Source organism: Manihot esculenta, chromosome 6 (genome assembly GCF_001659605.2).
Source record: "Manihot esculenta cultivar AM560-2 chromosome 6, M.esculenta_v8, whole genome shotgun sequence".
In the NCBI taxonomy this organism is placed as follows: Eukaryota; Viridiplantae; Streptophyta; class Magnoliopsida; order Malpighiales; family Euphorbiaceae; genus Manihot; species Manihot esculenta.
The window spans coordinates 23,036,599-23,057,102 of record NC_035166.2 but is presented as its reverse complement, the minus strand read 5'-3'; the positions used below and the strand labels follow the sequence as shown (position 1 = coordinate 23,057,102).

General features: G+C 34.8%; 2 protein-coding genes across 7 annotated transcripts; both read left to right on the top strand.

Annotated features, from left to right (window-relative positions):
* Window positions 1-165: 165 nt before the first annotated feature.
* On the top strand, window positions 166-10,810 carry LOC110617468. Of its 2 annotated transcripts, XM_021760249.2 has the most exons (13): window positions 166-1,331; window positions 1,438-1,573; window positions 2,598-2,710; window positions 2,836-2,937; window positions 3,555-3,624; window positions 4,231-4,286; window positions 7,060-7,110; window positions 7,294-7,398; window positions 7,668-7,712; window positions 8,510-8,618; window positions 9,267-9,472; window positions 9,891-9,977; window positions 10,329-10,810. In XM_021760249.2, the coding sequence occupies exons 1-13, from the start codon at window positions 255-257 to the stop codon at window positions 10,494-10,496; spliced, it is 2,325 nt and encodes a 774-aa protein (XP_021615941.1). In that variant the 5' UTR covers window positions 166-254; the 3' UTR covers window positions 10,497-10,810. The 2 variants fall into 2 exon arrangements, with proteins under 2 accessions (XP_021615941.1, XP_043813774.1); XM_043957839.1 differs by lacking the exons at window positions 3,555-3,624; window positions 4,231-4,286 and having other exon boundaries at window positions 167-1,331.
* Window positions 10,811-12,570: 1,760 nt separating this feature from the next.
* On the top strand, window positions 12,571-18,248 carry LOC110617594 (hypersensitive-induced response protein-like protein 1). Of its 5 annotated transcripts, none has more exons than XM_021760492.2 (7): window positions 12,571-12,757; window positions 12,900-12,975; window positions 15,126-15,329; window positions 16,187-16,307; window positions 16,436-16,527; window positions 16,671-16,767; window positions 17,612-18,248. In XM_021760492.2, exons 3-7 carry the CDS (start codon window positions 15,141-15,143, stop codon window positions 17,974-17,976), a joined length of 864 nt encoding a protein of 287 aa, XP_021616184.1. In that variant the 5' UTR covers window positions 12,571-12,757; window positions 12,900-12,975; window positions 15,126-15,140; the 3' UTR covers window positions 17,977-18,248. The 5 variants fall into 5 exon arrangements, with proteins under 5 accessions (XP_021616184.1, XP_021616185.1, XP_021616181.1 ...); XM_021760489.2 differs by lacking the exon at window positions 12,571-12,757 and adding an exon at window positions 13,643-13,829 and having other exon boundaries at window positions 12,774-12,975; XM_021760493.2 differs by lacking the exon at window positions 12,900-12,975 and having other exon boundaries at window positions 12,572-12,757.
* Window positions 18,249-20,504: the final 2,256 nt, after the last annotated feature.

Here is a 20,504-nt window from a genome sequence, read left to right as displayed (position 1 = left end):
AAAAAAAAAAACAAAAATCCGTACTTTCACCAAGGAGCCTACCTGTAAACTCTAAAAAACACAAATAAAAAAAAGGATACACGAGTAGTTATGGTAGGAGAGGGTGTACCTGATAATGTTACCGCTTTTTTTATAGACTATTATTTATTAATATTTAATAAAAAAGTAAAAACCCTGTAATTCCCCTTTAGCTATGTATGCTTGACTAGCTCCGGCTTTGTTAGGGTTTCGCGAATTCAATCTCAAGCTCAATCATGGGCCATCAATGGCGTCCCATGCCTCCGCCTGAGGGGAATATCTGCCCCGTTTGCTCCGCTGCTCATTTTCCATTCTGCCCACCACAACCCCTTCCTCCTTATCCTCCGTACAGTCAAAACCCTAGATTCCCACCGCATCCAAATTATCTACCACCAGACCCTTACCATGCGGGTATGCCCAACCAGTACATGGACAATCCAAACGGAGGGTGGCATGGAAACCCTAGTTTCGATTACAGGGAAGGCTTTGGACTTCCAATATATGATTATAACAATAGTAATAGCAATAATAGTAGTAATGGCTATATTGGTGAGGTAGATAGGAGATTTAAGCGGCCTAGGGTTGATGAGGTTGGATCTACTTTATATGGACAAGATAATAACCAAAATCCGGCAGAGATCTTATCGGAGGATGAACGAAGATTGAAGCTGATACGCGATCATGGCGTTGCTTCGAGTGGGAATTTGATGAATGTTCGATATGGTTCGGAGTTCAATTCAAGTTATGGTAGGAATGCAGATATGAACTATCACGTTGACAGTTCGAGGAACGGGGAACCTAATCGTTTCCAGAATGATAGGAGTGCCATGTACAGTCCTTTCCATCCAAATGCTGGAAAGCAGCAGGCGCGCGAACCTCAGAGTCTGCCTTATCAAGTCACAGAAGTTCGTAACGCGCATTATGGTGATCTTAATTTGCCACAGAATCAGTTAAACGAATCAATGTCAGCGAAGGGATCACAGTCTTCTCATTCGAGTAATTGGCAACACAATCAGCCATCGCAATCTTATGGAATGCCTACTTATTTGAGACCTGATTATCAATCCCCTGGCCACGGTATGAACGAGCCAGGAGGCTACTTGCCTTGCCCTGAAAATAGGATAATTGGTGGTCAGCCTCCTCGTGCACCTCTTCCTGCGTCGCCACCGCCTCCTGTACCGATTGAACGCTTTAAAACCTCCTCTTCGCCACCAAAAATTTCCTTGTTTCCAGTTCCTATTAGTTCCTCAGCGACAAATTCTTACTTGCAAAATAAGCCTCTTTCACATGCTTCGGCTGCCTTTTCTTCAGAGGTATTGTTGCTTTATATGTGTTTTGGTTTTTATTTCTTTATGCCTTGTATCAACTACGTCTTTCATGTATAATGAAGTTTGTTAAATTTATTTATTTTCCCAAAAGGGATGGCAGACATCGTCTCTGCCAAAGCAGCTATCTCCAGATAAGCCAACAGTCATTGATGCTTCCCAATTGTTTAAGCAGCCTTATCGGGCTACTCGTTCTGATCATATTGTGATAATCCTTCGAGGGCTTCCAGGTACCTCCTTCTCTTTGGTGCGCACTCTTTTTGATTCTTTATAGATTTGCTATTTATTTCTTAATTTCATGTGTTGTAAAGCTTTAAAAAATTCATTTCCAAATTATCTGCTAGTTCTAAGCGGGTATATTTGGCTTTGGGCTTGTGGTCCATGGCTCAAACTAAAAACTCCTGTTCTTTTTGGTCGGTAAAACTGAAAACTTCTTAACACTCAGTTTAGAGAGTGAGGGAGGATAAGTACTACCTTTTTTTTTACACCCCCCAAAGCTCCTAATTTCTTGTGTAAGGAGGCAAGTGACTCGTGAAAAGATTAAAGCAGTACTTTTATTTTTGCCCCTTTTCTCTACGTCTCATATTTTTCTTTTAAAATATAGGATATCCTAGTAATTTTAACACTCACTTGGACCCAGTCAAGATTCTGTTTTATTTCTCTTCACCTTCCTTATTCTCCCGCCCTTTACTTTAATGAACCTCCTGTCTCATTCTCCTCACACAATCCAGAGAAAGTTTTAAGTGGTCAAAACAAGGGGTAGGCAATCGGTTAGTTCAATTCTGTACCGAAAAAGCCAAATAACCAAACCACTAAAAAATGAGGACACTGAATTGAACCGAATAGTAGAAAGAACTGAATTACATAACTCATGATGATAATTTTAGCAAAAATTTTATTTGACAGTTCTTCCATTTCTTATTAGTGGGCTGCTTGCTTTTGAGATTCATAACAAGGGTGTATATTTTTTTGTGAGTGTTTTGACTAGTTTATGAGAATTATATGCGAAACTTTTGGTGTTTATTTTCATTATTTATATTTTATTTTTTGTATTCTTTGGTGGGATAAAGACAACCTGGTTAGCTGCACTTCTAGGACCTTTTCTTTGCATATTGACCAAGAATTTTTATAGGAAAAAGTAATTTTATGTTGCAATTTCATCTGAAGCAATTAAAATTTTAAATATGCTGCAAATTGGGTATATGCAGAGCCCTTTTGCTGGACATGAGTTCATCAATTAATTTGTTCTTTTAGGTAGTGGTAAGAGCTACTTGGCTAAGATGATGCGTGACCTTGAGGTTGAAAATGGTGGTAACGCCCCACGTATTCATTCAATGGATGACTATTTCATGACTGAAGTTGAAAAGGTTTGCCAGCTGGATCTGGACATTCATGTTTCATGCAGTTCCCATGAAAGCACTTGGAAAGTTTGTCTCTTTTATAAGGCTGCATATTGTTATCATCTAACTAGTGTTGTTTTCAACATCGAAAGGTTGAGGACAGTGATGCTTCAAAATCTTCTAGCTTGGGTAGAGGCAAGAAGCTGACTGTGAAGAAGGTCATGGAGTATTGTTATGAACCTGAAATGGAGGAGGTACTGCTCTAAAGTTTATAATCTATAGGTGATGGTAGAAAATTGTTTCAAATTGGGATTATATGTGATGATAAAAATTTGGTTCAAACATGGTCAGAAAGCCAATCTGTAGTCTTCTGGATTTACATTTCAAGTATTTATCAATAAGTAAAATTTTCTGGTTGAAGTTGTACTGCAGTTATCTCCTTTTACAATATGGCATGTTTAGGACAAACAACCAGATAGTTTATCATGCAGTCAGTCCACTTCTATCCATCATGAGAGATTTAACTTTAACTCTGTCAGGATTATCCTCATAGCTTGTGGGGTTGGGCTGGTTTTGGTGATAATAGCAAGACTAATTTAAAGTTGCTTTATGAGAGTGAACATTGGGTTGACAAATTGTTCTGATGAAGATGTTACCACTTGAACGTGACTTTTCTGTTGTTTATATACCACGATCTAGAATGCTAATTGAAAAATAAAATGAAAAATAAATATTGAACTAAGAGGTAAATAAATGCAGGATACCTTAACCTCTTTGGTTCCATAATCTGTCAAGTACATGGTCTTGTTTGGTATGTGTTTTTTTCTGTTAGTGTTTTTCAGCATATGATTTTGTTGTATCCCCTAACTAGGCTTATCGAGACAGCATGTTGAAAGCATTCAAGAAGACCCTTGAGGAGGGAATTTTCACATTTGTTATTGGTACGAATTTTTACCCTGGAATTGACCTTAAATTGATGATAAGACAATTATTATCTTTGCTTAATGTCATCTTTTTAATTGTTTTCTCTCCTTATATTGTAGCCATTTCAAGGATATTGGCTTTCTTGAGATGTCCATTTCTTCAAAGATGGAGTAATACAGTTTATGTTGAGAATTAGTGGTTTAATTTTGTTGACACGGTTCCCTTTTTTTTGATGATCATGCTGTGGGTTTAAGTTATTTGGTTTTGCTGTTAGATTTCTTGCGTCTGATTCTAGATGTAGCACCAATTCAGTGACTATCTCCTTTGAAATGCAGACTTGAACTATTGAATAGAGCAAAGCAAATGAGAATCTTTCTTTTTATCTTTAAATATCAGCAACATTTTAAGTCCAAAGAAAAATTTCAATAATAAGTTTAAAACCAAGGTCAAATGATTCAAGGTTCTTCTGGTTATCCTGGCTTTTAAGGAACGTACATGATCTAGTCTGATTATAGATTTAGTGGTGATGCAGTGCTTGTGCACTGCTTTCATTTTCACTAACTACAGATGCAGTTTTGTTCGGCAATTGACCTTTTTGTGCTGGTATGTGTGCCTCATCTTAGTGGATGACCGCAATCTGCGGGTAGCTGATTTTGCTCAGTTTTGGGCAATTGCAAAGGTATACCCTCACTTCTCTCTTCTTCACCACCTCTGCGAGTAATGTGTTGTCAATTTCGAGTTTCTTGGGCATGTGTGAAGGGTCTGTAGGTCCTCAATCTCATACAGGCTTCTCCCATAGTCAGATGCAAATGATGTAATATAGGGTTTCTTTTACTTTTTTCTTCTTTGGGATAGGTGGCTTACTATTATTCTTCTCTTGTCAATGTTCAGCCACTTAATTTTCTGTTAGCTTTTCTTTCTTCAATGTATTTTTTAGAAGCCTTTGTGCTATTTGACATTTTTGCTTTCGTAGTTTGTAAAAATAAAATTCAGTGGGTCTTGTGAATGTTTGTCTTGAATTGAAATATTTGAGTTCAGCCTTAACTTTTATTTGATGTAAAATACTACAAGTTATCATCTGCTGCATCTTTTCCGATATAATTTTATTCTATGTTCTGGAGGAGTTATGAGTGTGAGCTTTTTATTTTTATTTTTCATATGAGATACCAAAGTCGACAGGCCATTGAAAGAATGTTGCTGTGCTAATGTTATTACCTATTTACCCTGCAATTCAATGTTTATTCTTCACAGGAATTTTAAAATCTCTCCACTGTTTCTATCAACATGTTTAGATGTTCTTTTACCTGTTATCATGTCTCAATATATATTATAGTTTTGAATTTGAACCTCTCATGCATGTATGCTAGGGTGGACTTGGTTCATCATGAACAATAGAAAAGCCACATGTGAATCCAACTGGTGCTGTTTTATGACGTACAGGGTTCACCTAAGAATTTGACTTAAAAAAAGCTTTGACTTCTTTATTTTTCACTTTTCTATTCTGTTAGCTTAAAACTTATGAGTATATTGCTGAATATAAACTTTACATGGATGGTGTTATAAGTCTGCCTTCATTCTTTTTGTATGTTGTATGTCCTCAACATCATTTTCCTAATGGATCATGTGATGGATGATGTTTAATGAGTGAGAAGTACTCTTGAAGTCAGAATGGTGGATGCTCTTTTTCTGAATTGGGTTTGTCCAAATTGATGCTATTTGGGGGTCTTGGCACTAAATATTTAGAATTTATCAGCAAATAATTAGGCCAAATCTTAAAAATAACCGAACTTTTCGTGATTTGTCAGTTTTAGCCAATCTTTTTTTTTGTCAATGTTAGTTTAATTTTAAAGTGTTAATTAATTCTAGCCTGTGTCCAAAATTGAGATTAATGGATGGTGGTGTGGCATCCTGTTCAGCAAAAAAATGGAGATTCTTTTAATTGTAGGTCCCACTTGTTTTAACCATGGTCTTACCATGGTTTGAAAAACAGAAATGCCTGCAATTTGGAGAAGGAAATGCAGTCGTTCTATGCTTCTTAAACCTGCAACATAAATCGATGGTTCAGTCCTCAAACTCAGTCTTCCTATGCTACTTGTTAAACATGTGAGCAGTGCTGAAATGAGGCAATCTTTTGATGTCCTGTGATGGTAGTGTGCTTCTATGGGTCTTGCCATTTACCATGGGGGTAAGCAAACTTAGCAAAGGGAAGGATGAGTTGGTGAAGATGGTGCGGTCTGGGTTTTTGGTTCTGGCTGGGCAGCTTTCTACTGGAGATTGAAATGAAGAGATGGGTTGAATGGGGCATTTGAAATGAGTCAATGATGTTCAGGCAGAGATTATTTTAGGTCTTGGTAATAATGAGATTGAGAAAATGGGTTTCAAACTAAGAAGACAGAGGTGGACAGGGGGAAGGGAAAGAGAATAGCAGTCCTTAAGTGTGTAAATGAAGATGATGCTGGTTCTGAAAATCTAAAATGGCAATAGAGGTGAGAGACATGTTTCATGGATGGATGAGAGAGCATAGATCGACTGTCAGTAGAGTAGATAAGGTTCAAATAAAGCTGTGATATGCCTGAGAGTACCAGCTGGAGGGATTTTGCGTGGTGTGGTAATGAGTGTGAAGGAATGAGTTTCACGGATGAGGGGGAAGTTGTCAGTTCGGGTGGTCTATGGTGGTTTAACAGGTCTCAGGTGAGGAAAAAAATATTGATGCTGTGCATCTGGGTTTTGTGGAAGGAATCTAATGGCTGTTGTATGAAGGAGATGGCTAATGCGTTTTATGATTTAGCTATCTTCAAGTGGGTATGGCGTCTTCTGGAGTTGATGGCCAGTAATGTGCTTGCTTGCAGGTCGCTGCTGAGATTGTGGTTTGAAGTGCTGGGTCTGTTGGTAAACTGGAGAGGAGTGGAGGTGCAGATCAGTTTGTGGTTCAAACCATGGTGAGACCATGGTTAAAACATGTGAGACCTACAATTAAAGAAGTCTTTTTTGGCTGATCAAGATGCCATGTCACCATCAGTTACTCTCAATTTCAGGCACGGGCTAGTATTAGCATTAACTTTTAAAATTAGGCTAAAAGTGAGAGGAAAAGGATTGGCTAAAATTGACAAATGACAAAAAGGTCAGGCTATATTTTGTGGTTAGGCCAAATAATTAAAATATCTTGATAATTTCCTGATAAATCATTGCGTCTTTGAATCTGTGTTTCACTTGAGATTCCACAACTCACACACACATCAAAATTCTGAATTCTTGTGTCACACCACAGGCTTGGAATTTTGTGAACAGGGGGCAGGTTCCTATTTTATCTGCTTCCTGGTTAGAATTTTTAATTTAATATGCCCTTTTAGGACTCACTCCCCTTTCTTAGTTATCTATTGATTTAAAATTGTTTATCTTATTTGTCTATTGCCTCAGTTTTTTTTTTTAAATTTTCTTTTTCTATTTTTCAGAGGTCTGGCTATGAAGTTTACTTATCAGAAGCTACATATAAGGACCCTGTGGTTAGTACAGATATTACATACACACAACACATATTTTGTTCACTAGATTATATGTTGATTTGATATGTTTTTATTATGCTAATTGGAAATATATGCCTCACCTCCTAAAAAGACAACTTGCAGCTACCATACATTGGACAAAAGTTCCTCAATCCTGATTCTGATAATCATGTGTATTTTCAGGGCTGTGCAGCTAGGAATGTACATGGATTTACGCTTGCTGAAATAAAAAACATGGCTCAGCAGTGGGAAGAAGCTCCGACCTTATACTTGCAACTAGATATCAAGGTTTGCTATGTCTTCGTCTTAGATCTCAATTTTTTTTTTTTTTGCGTTCATCATTAGAATTCAAAACAGCATGTGTGGCCAGTTTAAAGAAATATACTCTTCTGTAGTTATGTAAAATCCCTTTGTTAACAGTTCACAGATTTTTAAGTTTAAGAAGGTAAGGAACAACATCGCACATCATGAAGTTTAATAAAATTGGGACCCTTTCTTCCAACTTGTAGTGTCTTCCATGTTTGAGTCTTAATGATGCTGTTATTCTGGCATGGCAGTCATTATTCCACGGGGATGATCTGAAGGAAAGTGGAATTCAAGAGGTAACATAATGTTATATCATTGCTGATGAACTTTTTGTATTTATTAGTTTGTGTTCTTTATTATCACTTTTTTATAGTTGAAATGTTTATTGTATCCTCCTCATAAAGAAGAAATCATACGATGTATTTAGTTTGGGTTCTTTGTGAACGATGTTCTCACTACAATTGCAGTAATGAACATTCATATTTGATGCTTATTGTTTTATAGTGGTATCATGCCAATGCTATGCTTCAAACTCTTAACATATAAGCTTTTTATCATGTAATTTTCACTTATTATCACTTTATATGTCCTCTTCTGTATGTAAAGAATAAAGGTTAAGATTGTGGATTATTCTACCCTGGGTGTGATTATAATTTACTGTAATGAATGGGGAAGCAGATTGCATCTCTAGAAAATGGAAGAAATTGCCTGAGAAGTGTGAGACTTTCTGTGCAAGTGCAATGAGAGAAATTGAACTGTGATGTTTTATGAGTGTCTGTTTATGTGTATCCCAATTCCCATGTATATGAAATTTATAGGAAATGAAACCATGTGAGTATTATATGTGTGTGTGTGTGTGTGTTTTTTTTTTATAAATGTGTATGTGTGTGTTGATTACATATGGGACATTAGAAAAAAAAATTAAGGAAAATTTTTTCTGTAACTTATTATTTTTTTGCATGTGGATTTTAGCGGAGTTGAACTGCTATAAATAACCTAAACTTTGTCATCAAATAAATTAGTTTACTTGTAAACTTTTGTGCAAGTTTTGCAGCCATTTTGATTTAAATTCGTTCTTCTGTCAATTTTCAAGGTTGATATGGATACTGAAGATGGAAGCTTTGATGATAATCCACCTGGACTGCTGGAAAGAAATACTGAGAAGACCATGCCTGTGCTCTTGGAGGATAATCCACCTCAGGGTACATTTATGTATTCTGCTTTCAAAATAGTGATTACTAATAATATGCATTATGTATCTTTGTTGTTATTGGCGCAAATAGTAGACACAAATATGTGTTAACGTTACCTTTAAAATTCATTTTCTTTTCCCTGGCTGGCAATTATTTAACTGCCGTGATTCAATAGTCACCTTGATAAGTCTAACACTCCTGGCCTTCCCAGAGAAAAGATTCCATTTTGCATTAAATTTAGACATACTGTCTAGCAAACATTAAGTTATTGGACTTTAGGTGGAAGTTTATGAGAAAATTCTTCTTTTACCACTAATGTCTGGATTCTTTTTTCTAAATTTTTTGTACTGTAATTCCCCTGTGAATCAGGAAAGAAACATCTCCATGATAGTTGTGATCTGTCCAAGTATACTTTTGCTTGTGCTGTGGAATAATGTACTCACTAGTCACTAGCAGCATGCAAGTAATGAATCTAATGTTTGATATCAGCTATGTACAGAAAAACTTATTTTTCACATTTTACATGAAAAGTTTATTTCTTGGATTTTAATATGCTTATGTTTATGAACTTATGGGCTGTCTCTATACCACTGAGAAAACATGTCCGTCCCTTCAGACTTCTTCTGCTCTATTTACTTTTATCATTTTGAGCTTCAGTTCTTCCAAAAGATGGGAAGAGATGGGATGCTGAAGAGGACCATTCTACAACAGGAGTGAAAGAATTAGGTAAAAGTAAATGGTCAGATGACTTAGATGAAGATGATAAAGAGGGGTCTAAAGGCATGAAGCGCAATTTAAATGCTCTTTCTGGGATAATTCAAGCATATGGAAAGCAAGGAAAAACTGTGCGTTGGAGTGACCAGGTAACCATTAAGTTTATGGCTTTGTTCAGTAGTGTTAATGCTATGCCTTTCCTGTTTTATGGACCTTATTAGATGCCAGTGAAAATAATTGGACTATGTGAGCCAATGAAAAACTACAGACTGGACTAACTGTGATGATATTCTTGAGAATGGCATTTGGAAACATGTGATGCATAGATGATATGATGCCGTGGACTGTTAAATGAAACTTAAAAAGCGTGGGAACTGATTCAGAATCTGGATCTTCTATGTTTCCTCGGGGATTCTCTGCCATAGGAGGGGGCTGTCTCCCACCCCCTTCTCTTTTTCCTCTTCTTTTCATATCTTTATCCTGATGTTTTCCTATCACCAATCATATCACTTTTATTGTAGCATTATAACGTCAGTAACATACTTTTTTCTTTTTCCTCCTGTGCAGGGTGGCAATACTGGTTTTTCTATAGGTGCAACAAATAAGGCAAATGTGCTGTCTTTAGTGATTGGACCAGGTGCTGGATATAATTTGGTAAGTTGCAACTACTTTGGTTGGGTCTTTTGGCAGTTTAGATGATTGAAAATGGTTGTACTTGATTACATTATTCCTCGTTGCATAAATTTTGTTTTCAATGTTTACCCACGTATGTGGCATTTGAAAAAAAAAAAAACTTTGCTACTAAAAACATGCCTGCTTTTTTGGCTGGCTAGCTATATGATTTTGTTATTATTTTTATTTATTTATTTTTAAAGTTTAAACATTAAGGTACACTTGCATTTGTGTATGCACACCCCATAATGAATGAAGCTTACAACTAGGCTGAGTTGGAACCAGACGTCGAGCTAACTCTATGATTGCCTTGTAATGTTTTAACACCTGCAGAAGTCCAACCCATTATCCAAAGATGAAGGCCTAGCATCAACCCAGAGCATGGCCGAGTTAAGGAGACGGAGCACTTTCCAAGAACGACTTCGAGCAGAGCATGAGTCCTTCAAAGCTGTTTTTGATAAGAGGAGAAGACGGATTGGACTTGATTTAGAGGATGAATAATAATACGCGTTCTATCTTCAAGTTTTTGAAGTACTCAATTTTTGGTATTCTTTACAGCGCTGTTGTCTAATTACTAGGTTGAGCGGAAAATGGAGGTAGTGCCGGCCCTTTCCAGCATGTATAATTTGAACCCAAAAAAAAAAATCAATTGGTAGAAATAAAATGTTTCTTTCTGCCATCTTGTATCAGTATCTTTTCTTAACTTTTCTTGTAATTGAAATCTTATGAAGGATGGTTCAAGAAAAGATAATCAATTTAAACTTTGATGCTCACCGGCATCCATGGAGGATTCAAAAATCTGAGAGATGGGCCAACTGAATGACCTATTATCTTCTGCTTTTGCTGTGCTGAGGTGTTTTTTGTAGTGTAAGGTGTTTTAAGGTTTAGAATCTTCTCATGTTTGATAGATTATCCTACTTTTTAAGGTTTTTGGTGGATTGAGAGGTTAGGCTAGATATATAATATGTGTTTGCATTAATTACGATTAATTCATTTTCATCCATATTAGAATAGAACTTTTTGAACATTTGAATTATAATAATTAAATATTAGTCGGAAATTATCAATATTAATTGTTGATTTCTTGCTGCTTGTTCCCTAAATCGTCTTATCTATGCTTTTAGTTTTTATTAAATTAAATGATAAAATGGATCTCGTCTTCTTAAGGTAATTTCGTTATCTTTTAAAGTTAAAGAGTGTAATAGCCATTTTTGACAAGATATTGGTTATTTATTTTTAATTGTTAAAATTTTTATAAGTTTGGTATTTAATATGCTATGATTTTTATTTAATTATTCAATAAGTTAATTCTAAATTGTATGGGAATATGAGCATTTATTTATTAAGTTCTTTTTCTAAAATAAACATTTATCTTATATTGGAATGCAAAGGTTGGAGTCTGAACTCATTTATATTAACTCAATTAAAAATTAATTTAAATTATTTAAATTTGTTCTATTATTATTATTCAAATAAAACTTAAATTCGTTTAGTTTTATATTTTTTTATTTAATAATTTATATAAAAAAATATTTTTTATTAATAATTTTTATTTAAAAAATTTAATATTTTTAAAAAATATTTAAATTATAATTTTTAAATAAAACATATATAAATATTTATAACTATTATTATAAAATATATTTTTTATATTAAATTAATTATTTATATAAACATTTGGATAATAGATATCTTATACATAAAATTTAAATTCTATATTAACCTTCAACGGATATTATTTTTTAAATTTGAATTCGTTTCAAACTCGATTATAACTAATTAAATCCATTTTAATAGCATTCGATCGGATTGGATATTCAAAAAATATTGGATATGTTGTCATCCGTAATTATGAATATTTAAAAATAATAAAAAATCTTAATCTAAAATACTTTTACCTTAAAACACCTCAAATACTTGGTCTACTTTAAGAGTTGAAGCGAAAAATAGGAATTGAAAGGTGTTCATTCTACAAATAAAACTGGAAATGTCAAAGTTGGTAAGGTAAAACACTAGTAGAGGGAAAGACCATCTTCTCATCTCCCTTTTTGCTCTTAAGTGAGCCGTGGATTTCTCTCTCCACTATCAAATTGGATTATAATATTTTTTTACTTTTAAACTCTAGTAGTAGATGCCTATCCATAGTTTCAACATAAGACTAGAAATACAGTTGGATCCATTAAAAAATTAAAATCTATTTATATTTTATTTGATATATAATTTTATAAGAAAAAAATTTAAATGAATTATTATAAAATATTTATAATTTTATTTATATAAATGATGAAAAGTTTTTTAAATTAAAAACTTTTAATTTTTTATTTTAAATAAAAATTTTATAAAAAAAAATAAATTATCACGAAAAAAAATAAACAAAAGGGCTGAGCTGTAAGAGAAGCTGAAAACATAGAGAAAAAGTCTCTCCCTAAAAAGACAGAGAGGAGTAAAATCTCAAACAATCTTGACACAACTAGTAGATAAAACTTGAAAAGGCAAGTTGTAACGTGTAACCATAACAACCAAGTCTGTTCACAAATGTCGATTAAAGTGTCAAAACAAAAGGCATGATCCACGGGGTCATTAAATCTCATATGATATCATTTCCTGCTAAACTGGAAATCAGTTTCTCTAGCTCTCTCACTTGGCAATTGCTGCTGCCGTCATCAAGCATTGTCTTGCACGTTTCAAAGATTTAGAATCAGCAAACTGCAGCATCTCCGCCTACCAATTTCCAGCAGGCAACCAGTTCACCTTTCCACCATGTGAGCCCCACTTTATTCAATTCTACTTTTGCTGTTAATTTTCGTTGGGCCTGAAAACCTAACATGCGTGAGATGAAACAAAGATATCGTTCTTGTTCTTGTTCACTATCCATTAATACTCCTAACATTTCCCGCTAGACAGCCTCAATTTGCCATTTCTAATTTTGAAGCCAATCCATCGCTTTTCACTTGAGGGATTATACTTATCCACTCTCCATGTAAGTTATTGGCTTCCCTCTGGATTCAATTTTACTTTTGAAATGTCATAGTAACATGATATTTTTTTTCTTCAAATTGTTTAAGATTACTTGAACATATAGCGTGCTAGATAGTATTATCCTCTTCCATAACTTTTGAGAAAAAAAATTTTTTTATCGCCATTGTTAATTTCTCTACGGCTTTATGCCTAGATGAAGTTTTGCTACACCGTTCAACGAATCCATGCAGAAAAAATAACTGCATTTACTTATGTGATTCTGAATAATTTTCTTCTCGAGGAACTAGGAATATCACCCTGCATAGAAAGCTCGCAAGTCCTTTTTTGCTCATTTCCATCTCATTTTGTCATCTATGGGCTATGGCTAATAATATGGGAGGAAAAATTGGATAGATTGGAAATGAACAAGCCCCAGAGAACGTGTAGTCCAAGAATTTATCCCTTTTGTTGCTTGGACACAGCATGTAAGACTCACGCAGCCATTATCACCGGGCTATCCTCGGCATTATCATCATAAAGATTAAAAAACTTAAAGTAACTATTATTTCGCATCTTAATGATTAGATAATACTTTACCATTTCAAACTTGGATTAACATTGAAATTGAACTGTATATCTATCTTTGGAAAGATTTTAGTCAAAATTAAATGGGATTCAACTCGCTGCAGAGTGAGTTGGCTGAGTGGCTAGACTCGTTTATTGCCCCCACCAAAACACGACCATGCGTAAACGCCCACAGAGAAGCTAATATCTGTGTGCACAGCCTGGACCATACCCACTGCACATCCTTAGTCACCGCGGTTTTCTTCCTCTCAAGAAATCTCATTATTTCAAAGCGTTACTCTCAAAACAAAGGTAAAACCTTCTTTCCTCATAATTTCGATTTTTTACTTGACCAATTTCACCAACCCTCTTCCCCTTTCTCCTCTGAAGTCTGACCTCTGATTCTTCATATGGTTTTTGTTTTATAATTTAATTTTAATAAATTGGTGAAAAGGGAATCCTTTTTATGTTATCAAGAAAAATACAACGATCCCATCTGTTGTTTTGCATTTGAGAGGGAAAAGGACTTGCAAACACGAAATTATTGAAGCTTATATAGTTATTTTATTGTTGATAAACCCAATTGTTTATGGGCTCACTGTAACTCGATACAGACAATGTGCTGTTTAGCTCCTTTCTCTTCTTTTCATTGTTTTTTTGAATTCATGACGGCGATCTTGAGGTTCACTCCAAGGAGAATTTTGTTTTATTCATATAACAGTTTGTTGGGTTTTCCAAATCAAATTTGCAGCTGTTGATACAGCTCAGATATTTGACCTTTTATGGCAGTAAGGCCTTCTCTATGTTGATGACTTCCCATTGCCGGCACACTGTCTATAGTTTTTATAATCTTGTTAATTGTCTTTCCTGCCATTTTCTCGTTCTTTGCTTTAGTTTGCTTGTTGCTTGTAAGTCTCTTTCTTTCAAAATTTCAAACGCATCTTGTGATTCCTTAGTTTAGGATTCAAAGCTGGCTGTTGGCTTTTCTGTTACTAGTTCCTTAGGAGTTATATAAATTCCTAATTAATTTGAGGATTTCTATTTGAGAAGCAAGTTCATGTTCTCTATAAATATGATGTTTAAACACATTGTTTAGTCAATAATAATCAGTATCTTCTCTCAGATTTGAGTTCAAAGTACTGGAGTAGTTGCAGGAAGTTTTCCAGGTTTTTAGTGCTAGTACTTTTTCTTTTCTCACTTATCTGTTGTGTCATATTTGGTTCTCGTTGCAGTTGGAACTACCATTTATTTTCCTCTTCTTTGATCCCTTTTAATTTTTAAGTATCAAATATGTATTATTTTTGTTTAAGCGTTTAGATTATTTTCCTAGGAGCCATGAGCTTCTTTGGGAAATTTAGTCACCGTTAGCTCACTTAAGTTCAAATACATTAAACTTAGTTGTCTATTTTCAGATTGAGTGTAGAAATTTTGTGATTCTATTGTGTGTGAATTTCGTTATTCTGTCTTCATAGGAATATCTTCTGTCCAGTAAAATAGGTTAATCGGGATATTATATTCATTATATCCTCTTTTAAAAAAGGTTTTCTGATCACTGTAACATATCATGTTTTAGTTTCACTCAGACCTAAAAGTTATTTTGGGATGTAGTGGACTGTAGAGAGGATGGGTAATCTGTTTTGCTGCGTGCAAGTTGACCAGTCTACAGTAGCTATCAAGGAGAGATTTGGGAAATTTGATGAAGTTCTTGAGCCTGGATGCCATTGCCTACCTTGGATTTTTGGAAGCCAGCTTGCAGGCCATTTGTCACTGAGGTTGCAGCAGTTGGATGTTCGTTGTGAGACCAAGACAAAGGTCTGTCTATTCCAATGGCAATAATAGTTAGTTTAACCTTGCTGGTTACTGGGTGGTTTTGAATATTTAATACTTCTGCTTCTCTTTTTTGTGGTATTTTAAATCATTTTTTCAGTATTTCCTTTGTTCTGAGTTTCTAAATTTGTGAGCTTGAGCTTGAGTCATTTAACCAATTTGGGCATAGTGATGTAGAGGAAACAACAGGGAGTAATTTCTTTTCGTGATTTCTCTTTAAAATTCAGAGAAGAATATGATTCTTTATTTTTACAACTTCACCCTTTTTTCTTAACATCCTTTTTAAGATCAGAGCAATCATTTTTCATGTTTTTAATTACTATATGGTACTGTATCATTTTTGTTGGGCTTGATTACAGTTGCTTATTGAAAGGTGGAAATCTGACTATGTAGGATGTTAATTACTGAACATTTGTATTTTATTTCTCTTTAAACTTTGAAACATTCTGTGCTAATTACACCTTAGACTTGAGAATTAAACTGTCTATGTTGATGCTGGAAATTATGATGTCTAGTTGTGCTATCTGCATCCTCAATTATATTATTCTTGCTATTGTACTATTTGGTAAATCACTTTGCTCACATGGAATCCTCATTTTCAGAACATATTTTACTGGCTTGAGACATACTGCAATTTAGTTTTGGCAACTGGTTTACTTCTGGTTTCTATTACTTATTTTATTTTTCTTTGGGGAAGCGGGGTTGTAAAGTGAGTATGTAAACTGCAAAACCACATCTGAACTACCTTCAGTTTTTTAATTGTGCCAATTGCAGATTGATGTTACATACACTCGTATGCTAGCAGCTGAGACCATTTGACCTCTTTTTCCATTTATTTTCAGGACAATGTTTTTGTTAATGTTGTTGCATCTATTCAATACCGAGCTCTGGCAGATAAAGCAAGTGATGCTTTCTACAAACTGAGCAACACAAGAATCCAAATCCAGGCCTATGTTTTTGATGGTATATGATGTTCTGCATCAATAATGCATGTTTATATAGACATGGAAACACACTTCTTTTCACATTTGACTTTCAATTCATTTTATACAACGTATATATGCTGAGCTATATTTGGCCCATAATTTCAGTTATTAGGGCAAGTGTTCCAAAACTTGATCTTGATGATGCTTTTGAGCAGAAGAATGAAATTGCCAAAGCCGTGGAAGATGAACTTGAAAAGGTAAATAAGCTTAAAGATATTTTGTTTTTATATATGTATTTGAAAGCGAATGTATAAAAGTGGTGAAGCTTTTGTCAGTTGTGATACATAATTCTCATAAAAATGTAACAATGTTGTGTCTAAACTCTAATGATTTGTGCCAGGCTATGTCTGCTTATGGATATGAAATTGTGCAAACACTCATTGTTGATATAGAACCAGATGAACATGTGAAGCGGGCAATGAATGAAATAAATGCAGGTAAAACATTTAGTATCTCTATGTTGTGCTGATTATTTTTCCACCCTTAAGAAACTCCAACACTACTTATATTGTTGAACATCAGTTGTGCACCCAAAGAGTTGTTAATTTTTCGAACTGGGTTTTTAACTAGCCTTTTTGTATAGGAAGTCATATTCTCATTTTGTTTTAATACTATTTGTTGTCCTAAAAAGTGTTCAATAGGAGGGTGAATTCGGAATTAGTCAATTTTTCTGCTCTTGCTCTAAGTCTAAGCACTATGAAAATTGGAGCTGGGCTCTTATTTGTGTTATAGGTGACCTAGAAATTCGTCAATAATGCTTTGAAAAAAATTCAAACAAGCCCTACATGCAGACTTATTCAATTACTTCCCATCAACACAAAATCCCATGAGTAGCACAATTCAGACAGTGCATAAAGTATGGTTTTTTGGAGTGGAGGTACATGATACATCAGAAAGATTTGATTCAAGAACTCAGAAATTTGGATGATTATTTTATTTCTATTAGGTATCTCTACAATATGTCAGTCGAAGGATGTTCTTGTTTTTCAACCGAGTCATTAGTGTTCACTTCACTCAATATTTAGTTTCAAAGTTTAAATTTTATCGGTCTGGATTTTAAAAGTTCCAATGGGTGTTCAAAGTTGCTTCCTTTCCCTTAGATGCCACACACATTAATTGTTCATGCGGGCGTCCATAAGAAATCAAGATTGCAACTATTATTTCGATCATTGCCTGTCATCCAACTATCTCAGTTGGAACACTTGAACATTGTATCTCTTTACCTCTTATTATATATACTATATATAATTTTTTTTTCTGGTTAACTTGTTGCTTTCTTAGCTGCAAGGCTGAGGGTGGCAGCAAAAGAGAAGGCAGAGGCTGAGAAGATTCTCCAAATTAAGCGAGCTGAGGGTGAGGCTGAAGCAAAGTATCTTGCTGGACTGGGTATTGCTCGTCAGAGACAAGCAATCGTAGATGGATTAAGGGATAGTGTGCTGGGTTTCTCTGAAAATGTACCGGGCACCACTGCAAAAGATATTATGGACATGGTCCTTGTCACTCAATATTTTGACACAATGAAGGAAATTGGTGCTGCCTCTAAATCGTCTGCCGTGTTTATTCCCCATGGACCTGGTGCTATTCGTGATGTTGCTTCTCAGATTCGTGATGGACTTCTCCAGGCTTCTGCCCATACCAGTGGCTGAGCTCCATCCTACATGTCCAGCTTCATGGCCTCATGGCTTTGTGTTAGACAGGATCTTTATAAGCATCAGTGGTGGTTTTCTCTCTCTGCCCCTCTCTCCATATGTATGTAAAATTTATCTACAGTTTCCTTGTGCAAAAAGCTTGTAAGTAAACACAGCATCAAACGCGTAATACGCTGTAAATTGAACTTCGTATTTATATGTTTGTATTGTTTTCCAAACCTAGTTGATACTGTTCATGTTTTTGAGTTAGTAGTGAACTTTTTTCTTTATCTTTCTGGTCCATTGTTACAGGGACACGCTTTACATAACAAGGCAGTGCCACGCATTCTATACAGTTCTACTTCTATGCATCAAAATAGCTGGCCAAGGTGTCCTTCGTATTGTATGTATATATATGTTGTATACATATTTCTCTAATCAGTAATCACTTCCCTACATTTGTTGTATTAATAAACGAACACAGGAAAAAAATAAAACCTCTATATAAATCTTGATGAAGCAGAGGCTGTCATATAATCCCCAAATGTATTTGCATAATATTATTATTTTTCCTACTGAATTCTGGGCAAAAATCTCACCAACTTTTAATTTAATTTCATGCTTGTGAATGCTTGCTTTTTCCCAAACCCAGAGATATTTACATTTAGATTGAAACAAGAAAATTGAGTTATAATCTTTCGTTTCCGTTTTGAACAAATTCTCACCAAAATCAAACCATCTGGCATCAATAATTTTTTATCAAATCATCCCACTACATAATCCAACTTCACTAGCCCAGATCATGTTTCTTAATAACCCAGATAAAAAATTCATCTCAATCATGTCTCTTTTCTAATCAACAAAAGTGACATTAGACATTAGTGGTGAATCATTATTTGAAGATCACACATGCAAGCTGGTCCTATACATGTGCATTGTGCAATGCATGAACATGTAAGGACTATGAATCTTGCTCCCCTCTCTCTCTCCATGGACGAAGTTGATTTATCCCAAGTGGGTTTGCAAGATGATTAAGGTCTCTTAACTATAATTAGTCACTTCTCTTATATATATAAGATGGTGGATTGAGATTGGCAGGTGGTTAGGTCCATAGAACCTTGCTTAAATATTTTTCTGTCATATGTGAGTGCTTTAGGTAGGAAAATTTTCTTCTATATAAGGAGAGCATTTTATTATATGGAATGAAGTGGCTTTCCACTAGCTAATCAAATATTAGGTGGTTGAAGTTGAAGTGAAGATAATTGCAATGTTTGGAATAAGGCTTGGTCCGCGAACAGTGCACTATTTTTATCTTTTTTCCAGCTAGCTCTTGCATTGCTCCCGGACCAAGCTTCATTCCCTACATAAGTTATCGAATTTACAGCAAAATTTTAATTTCTCGATTATCAATTTATTATCCTAATCTTTATTTCTTTGCTTCTTTACAGTTGCTTTCTTTTCCAGCGGAATCCAGTTTTTTTATTATTATTATTTTTTTTGCTTTATTCATTATATACAGTAATTAATTAAATTCCTAAATTTTAACTTTGTCCATCAGGCTGCCGATTTATCTTCAGGATTCTTATTCTTATTCTCTTTTGCTCCATCTTCTTTATCCTTCTTACCTTTGTGGTCCTTGCTTTCAAATTTCTCTTCTCCTTTTGTTTGATTAATAGAGAAGGAGAGAACTTGATTTTACTTCCTCAAAACAAAATCGAAATTGCAAACATAAATAGAGCAAAACAAGTCCAAAAATAGAGAGAAAAACCAAGATTTTATAACTGAAAATAGATTATTACTCATGGAATATGGAGTCTTTTTTTTTTCTCTCATTTTTCTAGCTCTTTCCAATTTTCAATTCTTTTTGGCTCACTTTCCTCTCTTTGTACTCTACACTTCCAGCGGCAACTTCTCGGAAAAGTCTCCTTTCTTCTGTCAACATAGCACATACTTGCAATATGCTTTATGTTTGCACTCCTATTGTTTGAGCATATGGGATTCTATCCCTTCATGGTGGAAAGAGAGAACAGAGTAATGATTTTGGCCACCTCTAAGAATAATTAAGCATGATTTAAGAGGAAATGGTTCATATGATTTTAAAGCATGATTTGCGATGGAAGGTATGTCTTATTACTATATTAAGAATATGTTATAAAAAAGGCCATGCTCAAATTTTAGTTATGGCCAAAAGTAATTTATGAGACTTACTATATTTCCCTCCATTTACTGAAGTACCAGCTAAGAGTGTAATTTCATTCATCTCAGGAAAAAGTGGGGGAAAGGAGAAGGAAAGCAAGCCTTGCTTTTTCGGCGGGCCAAGAGCAATCTTGATCTTTGTCGTTTTTTGAGTTGCGGAATCTGTACAAGGCAAAATGTAAGACCAATAACCTATTTTGAAAGCCTTTTCTTCAGGTGCAGTGCAGGTGAATTATTGTTGTGGCCTAGTGACTCTCTGTCGGTGGACTGAAAATACTGTAACCTATAGCCCCATGCCCACATATATTGCCCTCAAAGTCGTTAACTTTTTGAAAATTATGTCTCAAAGC

Excerpts from the sequence above, each read along its gene's own strand:
- LOC110617468 (XM_021760249.2), top strand. The coding sequence starts at position 255 with ATGGGCCATCAATGGCGTCCCATGCCTCCGCCTGAGGGGAATATCTGC. Across the intron at positions 8,619-9,266 it reads GGAGGATAATCCACCTCAGG|TTCTTCCAAAAGATGGGAAG; the intron begins GTACATTTATGT and ends TTTGAGCTTCAG. Across the intron at positions 9,978-10,328 it reads CAGGTGCTGGATATAATTTG|AAGTCCAACCCATTATCCAA; the intron begins GTAAGTTGCAAC and ends TAACACCTGCAG.
- LOC110617594 (XM_021760492.2), top strand. The coding sequence starts at position 15,141 with ATGGGTAATCTGTTTTGCTGCGTGCAAGTTGACCAGTCTACAGTAGCT. Across the intron at positions 15,330-16,186 it reads GTTGTGAGACCAAGACAAAG|GACAATGTTTTTGTTAATGT; the intron begins GTCTGTCTATTC and ends ATTTATTTTCAG. Across the intron at positions 16,308-16,435 it reads CCAGGCCTATGTTTTTGATG|TTATTAGGGCAAGTGTTCCA; the intron begins GTATATGATGTT and ends CCATAATTTCAG.